The sequence below is a fragment of the Lingula anatina genome, chromosome 1 (assembly GCF_051362555.1).
Source record: "Lingula anatina isolate TDL-2025a chromosome 1, LinAna3.0, whole genome shotgun sequence".
In the NCBI taxonomy this organism is placed as follows: domain Eukaryota; kingdom Metazoa; phylum Brachiopoda; class Lingulata; order Lingulida; family Lingulidae; genus Lingula; species Lingula anatina.
Window position 1 is genome coordinate 62,602,331 of NC_141767.1, and position 15,931 is coordinate 62,618,261.

The 15,931-nt window shown below is 36.8% G+C and overlaps 1 protein-coding gene across 5 annotated transcripts in view; it reads right to left on the minus strand.

The window, feature by feature from the left end:
* Window positions 1–822: 822 nt before the first annotated feature.
* LOC106161093 (uncharacterized) overlaps window positions 823–15,931 on the minus strand; it is a 54,865-nt gene continuing 39,756 nt past the window's right edge. For all 5 annotated transcript variants that reach the window (XM_087002703.1, XM_087002702.1, XM_087002704.1 and 2 more), the window contains 11 exons: window positions 15,340–15,457; window positions 11,384–13,470; window positions 10,974–11,054; window positions 8,633–8,773; window positions 7,978–8,044; window positions 7,324–7,478; window positions 6,626–6,844; window positions 6,116–6,284; window positions 3,559–5,630; window positions 2,691–2,822; window positions 823–2,406 (listed from right to left, as the gene is read on the minus strand). In XM_087002703.1, coding sequence (XP_086858829.1) covers window positions 2,095–2,406; window positions 2,691–2,822; window positions 3,559–5,630; window positions 6,116–6,284; window positions 6,626–6,844; window positions 7,324–7,478; window positions 7,978–8,044; window positions 8,633–8,773; window positions 10,974–11,054; window positions 11,384–13,470; window positions 15,340–15,457 — 5,553 coding nt within the window. In that variant the 3' untranslated portion in view covers window positions 823–2,094. The remainder of the gene's footprint in view (window positions 2,407–2,690; window positions 2,823–3,558; window positions 5,631–6,115; window positions 6,285–6,625; window positions 6,845–7,323; window positions 7,479–7,977; window positions 8,045–8,632; window positions 8,774–10,973; window positions 11,055–11,383; window positions 13,471–15,339; window positions 15,458–15,931) is intronic.

The following is a 15,931-nucleotide window of genomic DNA, read 5'->3' on the forward strand; positions in this document are numbered from 1 at the left end:
TTAATGAAGAGAAACTTCTGTCGTTTCATGCACCACCTCTCCATGTCACTGCTCTGCCTTCCCACAATACTATGGTGTCTTGAAAATTGCTTAGAATTTTCCCCCTTTAAATTGTGAAGATCACATACATTGCTCATTTTCCCCATATGGTTCATCACAGAATCAAAAATGTACAAAACTGGATGACAAAATTGGGTGATGTGATTGGTACAAAGTTGGGGTATTTATGCTTTCAGCACTTGGTGATTATATCATCTAAATCTGTACCGGATATGGGAAATTGGAATGAATTACCAAGTCTACCTGCCTTTCTGATGGGGATTTTTTTAAATATATTTTTTTTAAAAATGCTTGTGCTTTATCTGGATCTAAATTGCAACTATAAGTTTTGAAAATGTGTATTTTTCAATGACTATATGTATCGTATGTAATTGTGCAGCTTGCAACTGGCAGGTAGACCCATTGTTGCGAGTGAGTGCATTTGTTCCTTGTTTAAAAACGTCCACTTATACAGCATCATTATCTATCCTTTTCTCTTTGGAGTCTTATCAAAAAGGAATTGACCTCTGTATTCCATGTTTTTTACAATGAAGCAATTTGAAATTTATTTCGATTAAGAAACATTGTGAAGTTATCTGTTTGGGTATTGTTTGGTAGAAGTACATCATAAGGCAAGTACTTATCATCACCCATATTTCAAGTACTTACATGGCTACCCTCCCTTCCAGTGGACAGTGCTAGTATGAAATTTAATCCCATTTCTGAACTGTGAGCTTTTTACTCTGAAGCTCATATAAATGACGTTCATTTAACAACACTGAATTTTTAAATTCAATATTCTTTATTATCTTTTTATAACTTAAATCTGTACACCTGACCATATGTACCCTCGACCATTCACACTGACAGGCTATATAAGCAAGAACAGAACATGTAACAGAATATACACTTCCACAACTTCAGGTAACAAAACATGAAACAACAATAACAAATCCCTGTACTTTATAAGACTACAAATTGGACACAAAAATTGTCAATCTCCATTTCTGACATGTTACATGTAAACCATATCAATTGATTGCAAATGAAATTCCTTGTGAAAAAATAACAAGTATAAATAACAAATGTCAGTTTGCTGATGAAAAAGGATTTTTTTAGAAATAGCTAAATGCAATCTGACACTGAAGCAAAACTGAACTAAAACCAAAATTGAAAAGAATTGAAATGCATTCACAAATATAACCCATAGTACCCATTTCATGCCCAGCATGTATCAGATTCCTTTTATTAAATTTTTTAATATATAGATATTACTTCCATCAGCATTTCTATAGAATGGATGATGCTCTGCAACTTTTTCAGCAATGTCATTGGCTCTAGTACTAAGAACATCTACAGGCCATTTGCACCAAAATGAGTACCTAACTGATGAATTTTTACCCTTCATCAGTGCAACAGAGACATTTTTTTCTGTTAAGATAAATATTCCAATTCGATACCAACCTACACCCATTTACACTTATTTAGAAGACCTGTAACCAAGGACTCCTCCTACAGACATTTCAATAAAGTATCTTACGTGAGCTCCAGCCACCTGGAAATGAGGCTAATTCCACAATATGCTAGACTCCAAGTTATACACACAACCTATCACCTAGTTGTCTTTAAACTTTGAAAATTACAATCTGTTTTTTGCCTCTTCATTAAGTCCCTGCACTCTGAGCAATTTGATATGTGCAAATAATATAAACTAAAGATCTAGTGCAGCATTTTCTGTGGTAAACATACTTAAAGAAATGAATTCTTTGTGCAGTGCTACAGTAAACAATCTCCATCATGATAATGAAAGTCATCAGTACACAACTGCGCCCAGGTTAAAGAACCAGCTAATTTCAAAATGGATTAGGTAAGTGTCACACCAAATTTGGTGCAGCACGTGAGAAATGGGTCTCTGTTGGCAGTTTGTTCAAATAATTGTGATATTTAACTCTCCTCCATCTTAAACTTTGTTCAGTGGGTAAATATAAACTGTGTATACAAGTGAGTTATAAAGATCATCTCAGAGTACTTCTAGGAACACCTAGAATTAATGTTCTAAACTTTATCCAAGATGACAGACTTCTTCAAATGTCTTGGTGAATTGTGCTGAACAGATGACTCTGATTTAAAGCGAAGGGCCTCAAAAGCTCTGACAAGTCTCTTGCAGTGTCGGGGATCTTGCACACCCAATTGTACCAAGTCTTTCTCAGTGAGATGTTTTATGGAGTCTAAGGACCAAAAGCCATTAATTTCCAGCAATGCTGCATACATGGGCAGACCAGCAGTCTCTAAGAAGCCACGTAATGATGACGCACATAAATCCAGCTGCAAACGAGAACTGGAGTCCACCAGGTAGTTGTTTGAAATCTGGAAGGAAGCCAATAATTAAGTTAAATGTTTGAAGTCCATAAGGTTTTTTTTTTTGTTTTCAAACAAAAAATAGTTAAATATATAATCATCATCATCATCATCAGATATTCACCTCTTGAAATCTTATCATCTTATGAATCTTTATACCAAAGTCATTCTTTCTCTCATTCTTTTCATAATATTTTAAAATTGTAGAAAAATAAGTTACACATTTACAATACACTGACACACATTTACAATACACCTATAACTTTCAAGACCAGTTTTCACACTTTCCCTACCCCTTCTCTTCCTTTCTGCTGTAGCTGCTTCACCCTGAGTTGATCTAGAGCACTGGTCATCTCACTCAGTTCTCTCTTCAGTTCCTCAGCATACCTCTGAACCAAAGCTGCAGGTATTCCACAGTATCCAGACTGGAAGGTAATAAAATGTGATAAACCCGTCTCATCATGCTGATAAATAGTTTACAATATAACGTATCATGTTATGTCCAAATTCATATGACCTTTAACTATGATGTAGTGATCAAAGACTGCATTCCCACAGATTTTAGATCGATCTATCCTCGTGAGGAGTCTCACTAGCTTACTGTCAGCTTAGCCGGCTTAAATGTCTGTCCCGCCTACTAAAAGCTGTAAGGGGGTAATTAACTTCCGTGCACACTAGGCTGACAGCAATTTATCATGAACCCCCAGGGAGTTAGGTCGATCCAGATGGATCGATCTAAATCTGTGGGAATGCAGTCAAATTTTATCGGAGAAAAGCAAAGTTGAATGGTCATTACAATTGTCTCATCTTTAAAAGAACATTGGACATTTTACCATATAAAAATTAGGTAAGGTTGTAAACGATTGGCACTATGGGACTCTAGAAATGTCATATAAACAATTACAAAAAAAAAAAAAAAAAAAAAAAAAAACCTGGATAACCATTCAAGGTCTCTAATGGTGAGAAATGAAATGTATCCAGAACAAATGTGGAGGTATGATCAGTTGAACAGAGTTAATGAAAGAAGGAAAAGCTGACATAAGTTATTAACAGTAATGAAAAATCAATTTCATTTTCCAATTTTGATCCCTCTGAATTCTTAGTAATACCAAAAAAAATTTTCAAATCAAAAGACGATTTTACCAAGGAAAAAAAGTTTACCTGATCGCTGTATGGAGGTTGTGTCAAATCAATCATCTCATCTTCTAACTTGAGAGTGATCAATGCTTCCAAAGTGACAGAGGGAGTCCTGGGTGCATTTTGTTGTAACTTGGTATGTCTTGAATGCTGGGAAGAAGTAGAAGACTGGTTGGCTAAATCTGTTACTGGATGGGCACTTTGTCTGGCCTGTGGCAAGCGACATGGAAGATTGGTTTGGCTATGCTGCAGTTGACGAGGTGGAGGTGCTGGAGGGACACTACTTCTCTGAGGTAGACCAATTTTTGACGTACACAAATTCTGATTGTTATTCCTTTCCATCTTGCTTTGGGATTGTTGTACTTCACTACCAAGACTGTTCTGCATATTATTGGGCAAGTTTGGCTTCTTTATGTAACTTGGTGATGATGATGTCATTTCATTCTTTTGATTAACACAAAACTGTCTGTTTGAGGGGGATGGAATATTTGCATTAAAATTTTTAGTCTGTGATCCAGATGTTTGCTGATATGTAGCAATAGTTCTTTTGGTGCTCAATTCTGTAGTTTCCTTCCTTTTTGGCACTTCTGGGGGCGTCTTCTGACCTGACGATGGTTGAGGAATTTTTGAAAATTGCTGTGGTACTGGGATAGAGGTAGGTGAAGTCACCGGACTGCCAAAGTGACCAGATGGACTTGAAGCTTCACTGGAAGCCACTTGATTATCAGATGTTCCCAAACATGTCTGCATATTCAATGCCTGATATTGTTGTCTCCTTGTTGATGTTACCCTAGGAGGGCTGATTCTGCTTGGAGGTTTGGGTGGAGCAGTTCTTGGGGCTCTTGGTTCCCCACTTGGGATAGTACTGCCATTAGGTTGATTAGAACTAGATGATTTGTGAGGTACACCTGTAGCTCCCTGGGGTATACCTGTGGTTGTTTGTGGTATACCAGTGGCACCTGTGGCACCTGGACTTCTGAGTCCTTGCCCACTGGATGAATTCTGTTTAGGTTTTTGAATTTCTTTCTCTAATGGGCTAAAACCTTTCTGTAAACCTCTTGGTTTTGTACTCTTAGAACTGGTAGATGGAACTTGGATCCTTTCAGGTGGAGTAAGAGTCCTCCTGAGTGGTCTTTGTGGTACTGGTGGGGGGCTCTTCTCTTTTTTAAATGAACTCTGTCTTATGGGGAGGGTTCTTTTTGGAATTTCTTGTTTGGTTTCTGCTTTTTTATTGGTAGATGGCATGGACCCAGGACTGCTACTTGGTGGCTTGAGCCCACTCCTTTTTGTAGTCACAGGTGGTGGACCTCCTGGAATTCTGCTAGCCCTTAACTTTGGAGATGTTAAAGGAATTTTTGAGACAGGCGAGGAATCTGAAATATCACTGGATGTTTCTGAGCTTGTAGATGGCATCCTTTGGGTTTTCGTTGTCTGTGGTTGTTTAAGTTTACTTTGTAAACTTGGTGTCCCTTTACTTGGAGGAAAGTTAGCTGAATTTGTATCACCCGTCTTTTGTTGCACATTATTGGTCACTGGCCCTTTAGAGGGAATTACCCTTTCAGTTGCCAAGTTTGAACTTTCAGTCTCCTTCACTAAGGGCTGGCTAGAGACTTTTGACCCATTGAGCTCAACAGTGCTAATAAGTTTGAGTCCTACTTCATCACTTGCAGAATCACTACTGCTAGGTGATGTAGATGTAGACTTTGATTCGATAAAGTTCACAGACCCCTTTTGTTGATGCTGCTTCTGCATTTTCATCCTTGTTGGATACTTTACTTCAGTTGTTTGCTCAGTGGAGGGAGACTTCACTTCCACAACTACAACCTGGGATAGCTTCTCTTCTTGTTTAACAGGGGTAACATCAGTTCTTGGTGCATCATTTTCACCCTTCAGTGTGTTTTCTGGACTGGACTGGCTTGAAGGGGACTCCTGGTGCCCATTCATCTTAGTAATAATGTTCTCATTACTGGCATAGCACCCTGAATCACGAGGCGTCTTCTGGGTCAGATCTGGTGCTCCTTTTTCATTAACAGACAGACCGACTGTAGATGGAGGTTTTGGCACTGATTCTGTCTTCGTTTCAGGGGATGCAGGATCTGATTGGAAATAATTAAGCAAGTAAAATATCATGCAAATCTGTGCCATACAAGATCCAATCTAATTTTCAAATTAACTCATGGAAATATTTTGTTCCCAAATAAGTTATTAATATGAAAACTCAGCCACTAAAACAAAAAATACCATCAAATGAAATGTAAAAAGAGGGGCCGTAGCAAAAGTCCGAAGGTGCAATAGTCTGAAGGTTCATTGGCAAGAATGTTCACTATTGAACCTTCGAACCAACAAATCCTTGATTATAAAATTGATGAAAATGTTACCATTTTTTGGACCAATGAACCTTCGGACTATTGAGACACCCACGTAAAAAGATATCCTATGCAAAACCATAAGATTAAAATCCAAGCAAGTAGTAAAAGGGAAAATCTACAAGATACAAAGTAAAATTAGATTTCAAGGTAATAGGAAAAAATTCTAGTCTAAGAGAGTGGTGCATGCTAAGACCTAAAGTGCCAATACCTACTCTCATAGTCCACAGAGTCCATGGTATCAGCCAGTAGCTCTGCTGCAGTTAGAAGTTTAGCCCTCTGCTCTGGGTCCAGTATATTCAGTTCATTGAGATCTTCTTTCTCCAGCTCACTGAAGAGTTCCAGATTGTCATAGCCATTTAGCAGGAAAATACTTAATAATTCCTGAAATAAAAAACCAAATTTCTGTGAATAATTAAGCTATTTGCTGTATGCATTTAGGTCTACTGCAAGTGACTTTTAAAAATAGGATTTTACACAGTATCCTTATAACAGGGCTATTCTATAAGTCACAACTAAATGATTGGAAACAATGTTTTACATGCTTAAATTTAATCCCTCTGTTCTGCCCATGTCATCATAAGCTACATGAATTAAGATTGGTTTTCAGTTGTGAGATTCCTGCCTTGATTGGTTGTATACTAAATTAGACAGACCAAACTTAATTGTAAATGTGCCACAAAAAAGGAACTTTTTTTCATTTCAAAAACAATTATGACACATACCTCTAAACCCAGCCTCTTCAGTAGGTCCTCCACAGTTTTGGGTTTAGATCTGGTTTTGGCACTGCGCTTTCTTCCTGACATCTGGCGTCTAATCCTCCTAGGAGTTTCATCGGGTATCAACTCTACATTGATGAATTTGAAAGTCCCTACACGATTCCTCAACAAACCCGTCCAATTTCCTGTTTCTGCTTTGGTTATGATTTTGATGATATCTCCTTGCTGTAAAAGAGATGCAAGAAAATTGTGCTATTAGCATATTAATAGTGCCTGGTGAAAATTGACTTATGGAATTTATTTTTCTATGCTTGTTTATTCTGCTTTTGTGTTTGACTTGGGATCTGACCTTTAACACATGAGATTAGATGGACTAGTAATTATACTGCAATGGCATTCAGTTCACTTGAAGTCGGTTACAATTAAGTCAACTGTGGTATTGATAGTGCATACAGTGAATTATTCATCAAGGTATTATTCAGAGCCATTGCTCTACCTCAAACGAATGAAATTCATACCGAGAGTATTTCTATTCCTGGTGTCACTCTGCACAATTCATTTGATTATTCACCACTTTCCAATAAAAAAAAAAAAAACACTCAGGTCTCTTAGATACTAACTATGGGTATAATATCAACAATTCCTGATTGTACACTTTTCCCTCTATCTAATCACCCCTTATTCAAAATGATATTTCTCTTTACCTTCAATGTTAAAGCTTCCTTGTCATATGGGCTGGGGGTATAATCTGTATGGACAATGGCTCTCCCTACAAACTGACCAGTGTAGGCAGGAGTATCATCTGGACTCGTGACCTCAGGATGGGTTGTAGATGTAAGACCAAACTGTGCTTCAGCATCTGGTAAAAATAAATACACAAATGTTAAACATCTCAAATAATCTAAAAAATATTGTTATCTGAATATTGGAAGACAATTTCACTAGGTCCTTAATCCATTTGTCTTCATTATTGCCTGTCAAAAATTGTCAGTTATCACAAATGCACATAATGAAATACTGAAAGTTCTTATTGATTTTACCTAAAAATTCATTAAATTTGTCAAATGATACAAAAATTGTATCTATAATACACATCAGTAAAGAAGTTGTTTCATCACTTTCTTTTTATGTTGTCACTGTCAAGGGCAATGCTAGCATTAAATATGGATTACATCTTCTACTTATTTTCTACTTGATCAAGCACATATCCATGTACATCACTTAATTGCAAATGAGTGTCTTTTTATAAGTCTTTGGGGAAATCAACGGATTGGTTACAGGCCAATTCAACCAATTCAGATATACTGTGAATAGACCTCCTAACTCATACAGAATTGTGGTCATAAAAAAAAACTAACTTGGACTTGGTATAGCTGCCATGTGTTCTGTATTCACCAGGTATTCCTCAGGCAGATACAGGTTAGGCTGAAAAAATGTAATACAATAATGGAATATATCATCAATGTAACTATAACAACCAGTTTCAGGTATAACCTTGATACTCTTATGGATTGTAATCAATAAAGCTAGGTAAAGTAATCTATTCTATCTCTATTTTTATAAATCTGTACATATTATGTGTACATAATTATAAATACACAGAGTGGAATTAAAAGTATTGAACCACATAGAGATACTTGTTATGTAAAGAGCAAAAAAATTATTTGTTATATCATATTTCACAAAGCAAACTCTCTGTCGCTAGACTTATTCTTAAAACATATAGTCTGCATTATGATCATGTGTTGATTTTTCATCATAAAAAGGCAATTCTCAAACAACATATGACTTTCTAAAGTTTAACAGGTTGCCTCTAAGGAGCATTCCAAGCCAACATGGTGAATAAAGTTCTTTTAATGGAAGTTAAAAATGACAAATGGCATGCAAATGGCTGAAATGCTCTTCTTGGGAAATCAATTTGTTCAAACACCATAAGCCTAAAAACCAATCACTTCACTTAAATCAAACATAATATCAGCATAAAACACTGACTAAATCTATTCTTATAATTACCTGTACATCACTGTCGCTGTGTCTATGTCCTTTCCCAAGTCTGGAGAGACGTCGCTTCACATCTCGCTTTAATCCTTTTACTCTTTCACTGAAGCTACTCCTCTGGGAGAGATCTCTTCCAAACCCAGAAAGGGCCAGCTTCTAAAAAGAAATGTTAAGAAATAATCATAGCCTAATGTTTATCAAAGAAGCAAGGTAAGGACTTTAATCCCAAGAACATCTGCTGCAAGCTAATCAACCTACGTAACCTATTCATGCATCAAATTCCCATTCTGTCTTGTCTGTTTAGTGTGGCAAAAAGTAAATGCCAGCTTCATTTGTAAACAATCTTCTTCTTACATCACCCAAGCACAGCCTACAGACACAGACACAGAGCAATCTGCTGTCATGTATTCAAACCCCTCTACATCTTACCTGGTAGGAAAACTGATGCTTTTCCATGATGCTACAACAATTGAATATCGTGTTTATCAGGATGAGTTTAAAAAAAACTTCCTTTGTAAGTATTATACTGCAAGGAGTAATTCAACCATTTTGCATGTTCTCAACAATAAAACTCCTCAAATCACTGTATTCAACAGGAATATTCATCATTCTATGAACTACATATAAAAATCTCTTAAGAAGTAAATTTCTACTGAAAGCCCCCACACTGTACTGTCTTCTTTGTGAATCATCTTCTAGTGAGGGTGTTTATCCAAGCTTCTAGCAAAGCAAGGGGCCTGCTATTTATCTAATCACTAGTATTTACCTAATCAGTGGTATTTACTTAAAAATACTACAGCATCTTGAATGGGGTCTCCCCACCAAAAAAACCACAAGAAAACTCTGCATGCAGTACTTAGGGCACTAATACATTGCAAAACAGCATATCAATTCATTCGGACATTTTAGTGTTGAGTTTCAACTATAACATTTGCATCAAGTTGAAAATTGATGATTTTCACCACAGACGAATTTTCACTCTATCAAAATGACAATCACACTTTTTTTTACATATCAATAGCATATTCCATATTTAAGAAATACAGCAGAGTGCCACATAGTAAAGTTCACAGGAAATGGGGACCACAAAAACAACTAAACACCACAGCCAGCTGTTGTAAATTAAACTCCTTATAAATCACTAAGAGCAGAGGCTATTTTTTTCCTGAATTGTCCGTAGTTCTAGGAATGTGAAAAAATTAAAAACAAGGACCAACTTAAGAGTATCCTTTTCCAAATATTTCCCTCAGGCAATGTTCAAAAGCCATCAATCTGATCATGTCTCTAGATGTAATCAATTGGAAAAACTTTGATGCAAATAAGATAACTGTTTTCATGTTTCCATACCAGAAGAAGCTTCTTCAGACCAGATGTGCAAGGTATATACTATAGTTCAATACTTTGAAGCCACTGAAGTGGAATAAATCTCTCAATTCTAGTAATGCAACCAAAAGCCAATAAGTAAAAACAGTCTCAAAACATTATGGATCAATCACAATTACTGTCATAAAATGACAGATTGCATCTACTTTCCAAAAAAACTTTTGCCAAGAACAGAAATATGACATTTATCACTTGAATTAAATGCAACAACAAAATACCTCATAAATACAAGTCAATTTGTCTCTCCATCTTAAAACTGGTTTGATACTAAATAATTGCTGTTTATGCAAAAAAAAAAAAAAAAAAAAAACCAATCACTCTATTCACAACATTGTGCAGAGTGCTTAAAGTGAGAGCAAACTGCCAAACATTCTTACCTTAGCCATTCAAAAATACTGATGTCTCCACAGAATCCTTTCTATTCAGATTACTGATTTTTCTCTTAAAGAGTACACAGTGGGAAAACAACACCAAACACCTGGCTTTGCTACAATATGACTATCAGGAGTGGCACTATAGTGCAGGATATACAGCAGGCTACACCTGACTGATAAAGTTCTAATGCTATTGATAGAGACACTCGCAGGTAAAAAATGTGAATATCACATAGTGAACATTCCTCATCTAAAACAACTGCATTTGCTGACCTTATAATAATCCCAAAGAATTTTATTGTTCTTAAAACATGGCTAAAACAAAATAATTTTACCACTGACATATGTTAATCAAACATAAAAAAAAATCACAAAAAGGCAGGACCTGCAATCAATTCTTGTTTCTTTGGGATGTAAATAGGTTAAAAGATTGTGGTTGGTCCCCAAGTAATCTGGTCATCTAATGAGATCAGTTATTTGATTATAGCCCTTCTTAGTAAGTCCAGCTGTGTGCATTGCCAGAGAAGACACTAGAAATTGCCCTGGATAGCAAGGTCTATCCTGACCATGTTATAATATCAAGCAGCATTCTAACCCACCTTGTCTGGGTCCTCAGCTATATCTTCATAGTCAGATGAATGGAGCTCATCCCCTGTGCTGTAACTGTAACTCTTGTGCATCTGAAACAAATGCATGATAAATATGAATTAACTTTAGTGGCAGTAATTAAAATATAATATGTACAAAACAAAATAATCACAAAATAATAATTAATAAAAGAATTCATTAATTGAAATAAGATACAAGAAATACATGTATAAAAGTTAGCAAAATGCAAGTATTCAAAAATATATTAATTATGTGGTGTTTTAAGATCTGATGAATCTATATATCTGATCTTAGAGATTTTTTTGCATATTTTTTAAGTTTTCAGAGCAGTTACACTATACTGAAAAACATGTTAACTTCATATTATTATATAATATCATCTTAATGAAATCATACTTACTCGTAATTTTCGAATTCTCTCAAACATTCCGTTCTTCCTTTCTAATTGAGGTGACGTATCAGATCCAACAGACATAGTGGAAGTACTTCCACCAAATTTGGAGTCCCCTACACCAGGGTCTGGGAGGGTCTCCAAATCTCCCTCGTCTTCTGTGAATATCTCAGCTGTTTGTGAGTTAAGTTCCGCAAAGATCTGGCTGTCCCGATCCCTTGCTTTCAAGTGTGCTGCTCCTTCAAACTGCAGGTGTGGGAAGGAATAAGAGTGATCTGCCTCTTGAGAAACTGAACTTCTTTTTTGCACAGATTCTGTTTTTTTGGCTAAGACCAAATTCCTGGATTTTTCATGCTCAGAATCTGTTGAATTATTTACTGGACTAGCTGACACATCAGCCTTTACATATCCAGTGGATTTACCATTTTGAAGTTCTTCTGAGGAAGGAGTAATCACATTAGCCTGTGCATGGGTGCCTGGTTCCCCGTCGAGAGAGGCACTTGTATTCACACTCGAGTTTGCTTCAATGTTCTTCCTGACATTAACAGAACTTGAACTTTCAATCCCTGCTTTAGGTTTCTTCAGAGAAAATTCTTCATTGACTCTCTTTGGTTCAGTAGACACTCCATTGTTCACTGATTTGTAGAAACCATGTGAGTTTGAAGACAAATCATTGGTGACTGTTTTAAAAGAACCTGATGCTAGAGAGCTGTTAGCTTTTTCCTTGTAGACTACTTTATCCTTAGATATGGAATCTCTGTTATTCAAACTCAATTTATCTACAGTTTCTTTTAGCACTAGACCATTCTGGTTCTTATCTACTTTACTGAAAGTTTCAGCACCTGGAGAGGACTTTTTACTCACAGGCACAGATACACTACTACTTTGTTCAAACCTTCTCTCATCCCAGCTCAGTCTCTGCTCTGTTTTAGAAGCTTTCTTGAAATCTTTCTTTGGCACCCGTGGAGATAGAAGTGCTGCTGCACTAATATTAGTGTTACTTTCTCTATCCTCTTCAGCTAAAGATGTCAGAGATAGATTACTTGGCAGGACCCGTTGATCATCATGTCTTGGCCCCAGGACGGGACTGCCCTGTAATAGTAAGGTTCCGTTTGTCTTTATTTCACGTGGGGGTGAAATGCGTTTTTTTATCCCCACACTGCTGTAATTACCATAACTAGCATAACCTCCACCAGGATTGCTGTAATTAAACGAGTGCCTTCCTACAGGGGGTGACTGCTTGACACTCCTGCTCTGGTTTGGGTGTGGAATGTTAGAATCCAAGGAATATTGTCTTCTATAAATATGCTTCCTGCCAGGATGTTCGGAGTCGGGGACACTGACCACTAAGTGGTCATCCTCACAGTGAACATCCACACCACACTGACCAGCATTATCCTGGCCAGCATAACTGGAAGAAGTATTTGGAGAGTAATCACCAGAGCACTGTCGCCTGCGTTCTGTGTATGAGTGAGAAGGACTGGCAGGAGAGGACCTTGTCCTGAGGGCTGGAGAGTGCTGCCTGGTAGGAGTTGACCCTCTACTCACAACAGGCGATACGTGATATGGCGACACAGAGGAAGGCCCACCGTTGTGTCTATATGAAGAAGGTGACCGAAAACTCTTCTGACTGCTACTACTACTGGAACTGCTCCTTGAATCTAAAGAGTTCTGTGTACTCTGACATCCAGAGTCTTTACTACAAGCAGTCTGTCCTCCACAACTTGTGTAACTCAGAGGACTAGGGGGAGGGGAGGCTGTATTGCTCACCCTAGGGCCAAGCTGAGCTGAGTGTGTAGATGTATTAGTATATGTCCGCGACCTTCTTTTTCCCTGCCCAGCTGTTGAAGTCCCTGGGTTAGAGCTCACAGAGTTAAGTCTGGAACCATGTGCCTGTAAGTTGGGGGACCTAGGTGAGCCCCCTCCAACTCCTCCTCCTTGAGAAGACTGTCTCTGGAACCACCTGGACTGAGTGTTCCTCAGACTCAGGGGGCTGTTGTGGGAGCCAGCTGGGATGAGATCAGGGGCCAAATCATCATCATCATAACAAAAAGATGACCTTCTGCTGTCTGGACTACTGCTACAAAAAGTTTCATCTGGAAATACACAAGGGTTCTATTTAACGGAAATCTCATGGCAAATCTTTTGTATGTCCAGGTGGCAAATTTTATCCAGAAAACAAATTGTGTACCCAGTTCTCATTCATAAATCATCAATAACTGGTTTGAATTGTTGTTTTGAATGAAAGCATAAACCTTTCATGAATATCCTAACTGCTGACATTATCTTTGAGACTCTTGAACAAACACCTGACTCTTTTACCCTTTTGTAATGTAAGGAATACAGTCACTATTACATCACTTGTCAAAAGAAATGAAAGCATAAACTTTTCATGAATATCCTAACGGCTGAAATTATCTTTAAGACTCTTGAGCACACACCTGACTCTTTTGCCCTTTACAACTGCATGGAATACACAATACCTATTACATTACAGGTCACAAAATACTTTCCCAGCTTCTACATTTACTTCCCTTGATAACAAAAATGCACTACTTACACCAGTACGGTACCTACTCACAAAATGACAACCAGCACCACTGATTACCTACCAGCTGCTGTACCAGTGTGACCTGCAGCCTTGGTCTTTTATTCTATTTTAGTTTTTTCCCACAGCTCTCTCTAAAACTCTAAAATCACTATCTTTCATTCTAAACTAAACCACAGTATTTAAATACACGCAGCTCAGAAAAACAGACCATGTGGGTGGATAAATGTTTAATCAAATGAGAGACCAGATTTATAATAGCCTTCTGTTAAGCACATCATAATGTGTATAATTAACTACAGCAGAGACTGACTAGTAAAAAAGTATTATATTTAGAAGGAACAACTGAATTGTGCTGATCTGATTAACAAATCAGCATAACTTCCCCTGATAGCAGTCTTTTTAAGCCAAATGCTCAATGGTGAATTGATCCGCGTAATGAGATTTATCAAAGAAATTCACTCATTCAATCACTCAGGATGTGACTGAATTGAAAAGATTCCTGATAGTTTTAATTACAATAATCTTACTCCGATGGTTGCCTTTATCAGTGTCACATAGCTGATAGAAAACAGGTATTTTCTCAAGTTTGCTTTAGGAAAGCATATTATACAAAGTGGCCTTGTTAAAAATCAACAGTGTCAAAACAAATTAACAAAATGAAACTGTAGAGAGTTATTTCAAGGATTATGCTGCAGGTTAAATAGAAAGACAAAACTAGCCCTAAAAGAAAACAATCTGGGTAATATAACACTTTAATGAATTCACAAAATTAAAAACCATTTCCATACAAGTCCATTTCTCTACAAGCAAAAAATGCAAAGAAAATTTCTTAAAATTGAAACAGGTTAACAGGCTTTGCTTTGGGTCCATAATGAAATCATCTAACTGATTTACTAAGGAAGTCCCTGTCTTTGTTATGGTGATTAAAACCAGAAAAGACCATGGCACTGGTTGCCTGAGCTAACCTGAAGGGCAGCGGAGGACAAACACACTATTCTCTTATGAAAATAACTTGCTCAGAGAAACAAAGTCAAACTTACATGGTTTTCAACTCAACATGAAATCTTAAATTTCATCAACAATTTTATAAACTACTACGTACATGGACATTTAAAAAACATTTCTGCACTGTTAACAAGATTAGATTGGGTTGCTAAATAAATAAACTTTACAAAATAACACCTCCAGCAAACTTAAAAGGTTGTAAAACTATTAGCCCCTTTAGATGGTTCAGTATCTGATTTTATATCAACAAAAGAAACATTCAATACATTTAACACTATGCCAAAGAAAATTGGTCTTTAAGACCTGTATCACTGGCAAAATTAATATATTTTCTAAGAAAATCTGAACTATCACATTCAGTTAAAATCATAGTTAGATATTGAAAACATATATAAATACTTGTTCTTACCTTCCCCCTCGCCTCCACTCTGTATAGAACTGCTCCTCTTCCTCCTCAAAGATGCATACTTTACTAAATTCTTAGATGCTTCGGGAGAAGTATGGGCAGAGTAATTTGGAGGACTTGCCTGAAGAAATACCACAAAATAGACAACATAAAAGCTGACATTTATGTTGATGGAGATTTTTTAGACATTTACATATCAGGTACATTCCTCAAGAAACAGGTGTGTGTGTGTGTGTGTGCGTGCGTGCGTGCGTGCGTGCGTGTATGTGCAGGAACAATTTTTTATCATATTCAGATAAATGCATCATTTTTTCTGATATTTATGTAATAGTTATGCGTCATATGGAAGAGAAGTGTGTGCATGCATTACGTTTTTCTATATCTAGTTTTCCCCTCATTTGCAGATTGACAAAATGTCTCTACTGAATGACAAGCATTAGCAATGTTATCTCTAATTGCCTATTCTTTCACAAAAGTGGTAATAAAAATTGTGAACAATTATGATAGCAAATTATGGTAAAAATTGGTACATCACATCTGATAGAGATCATTTTAAAAATTACACTCATCAAACATTTCTTGTACTACACAGAAA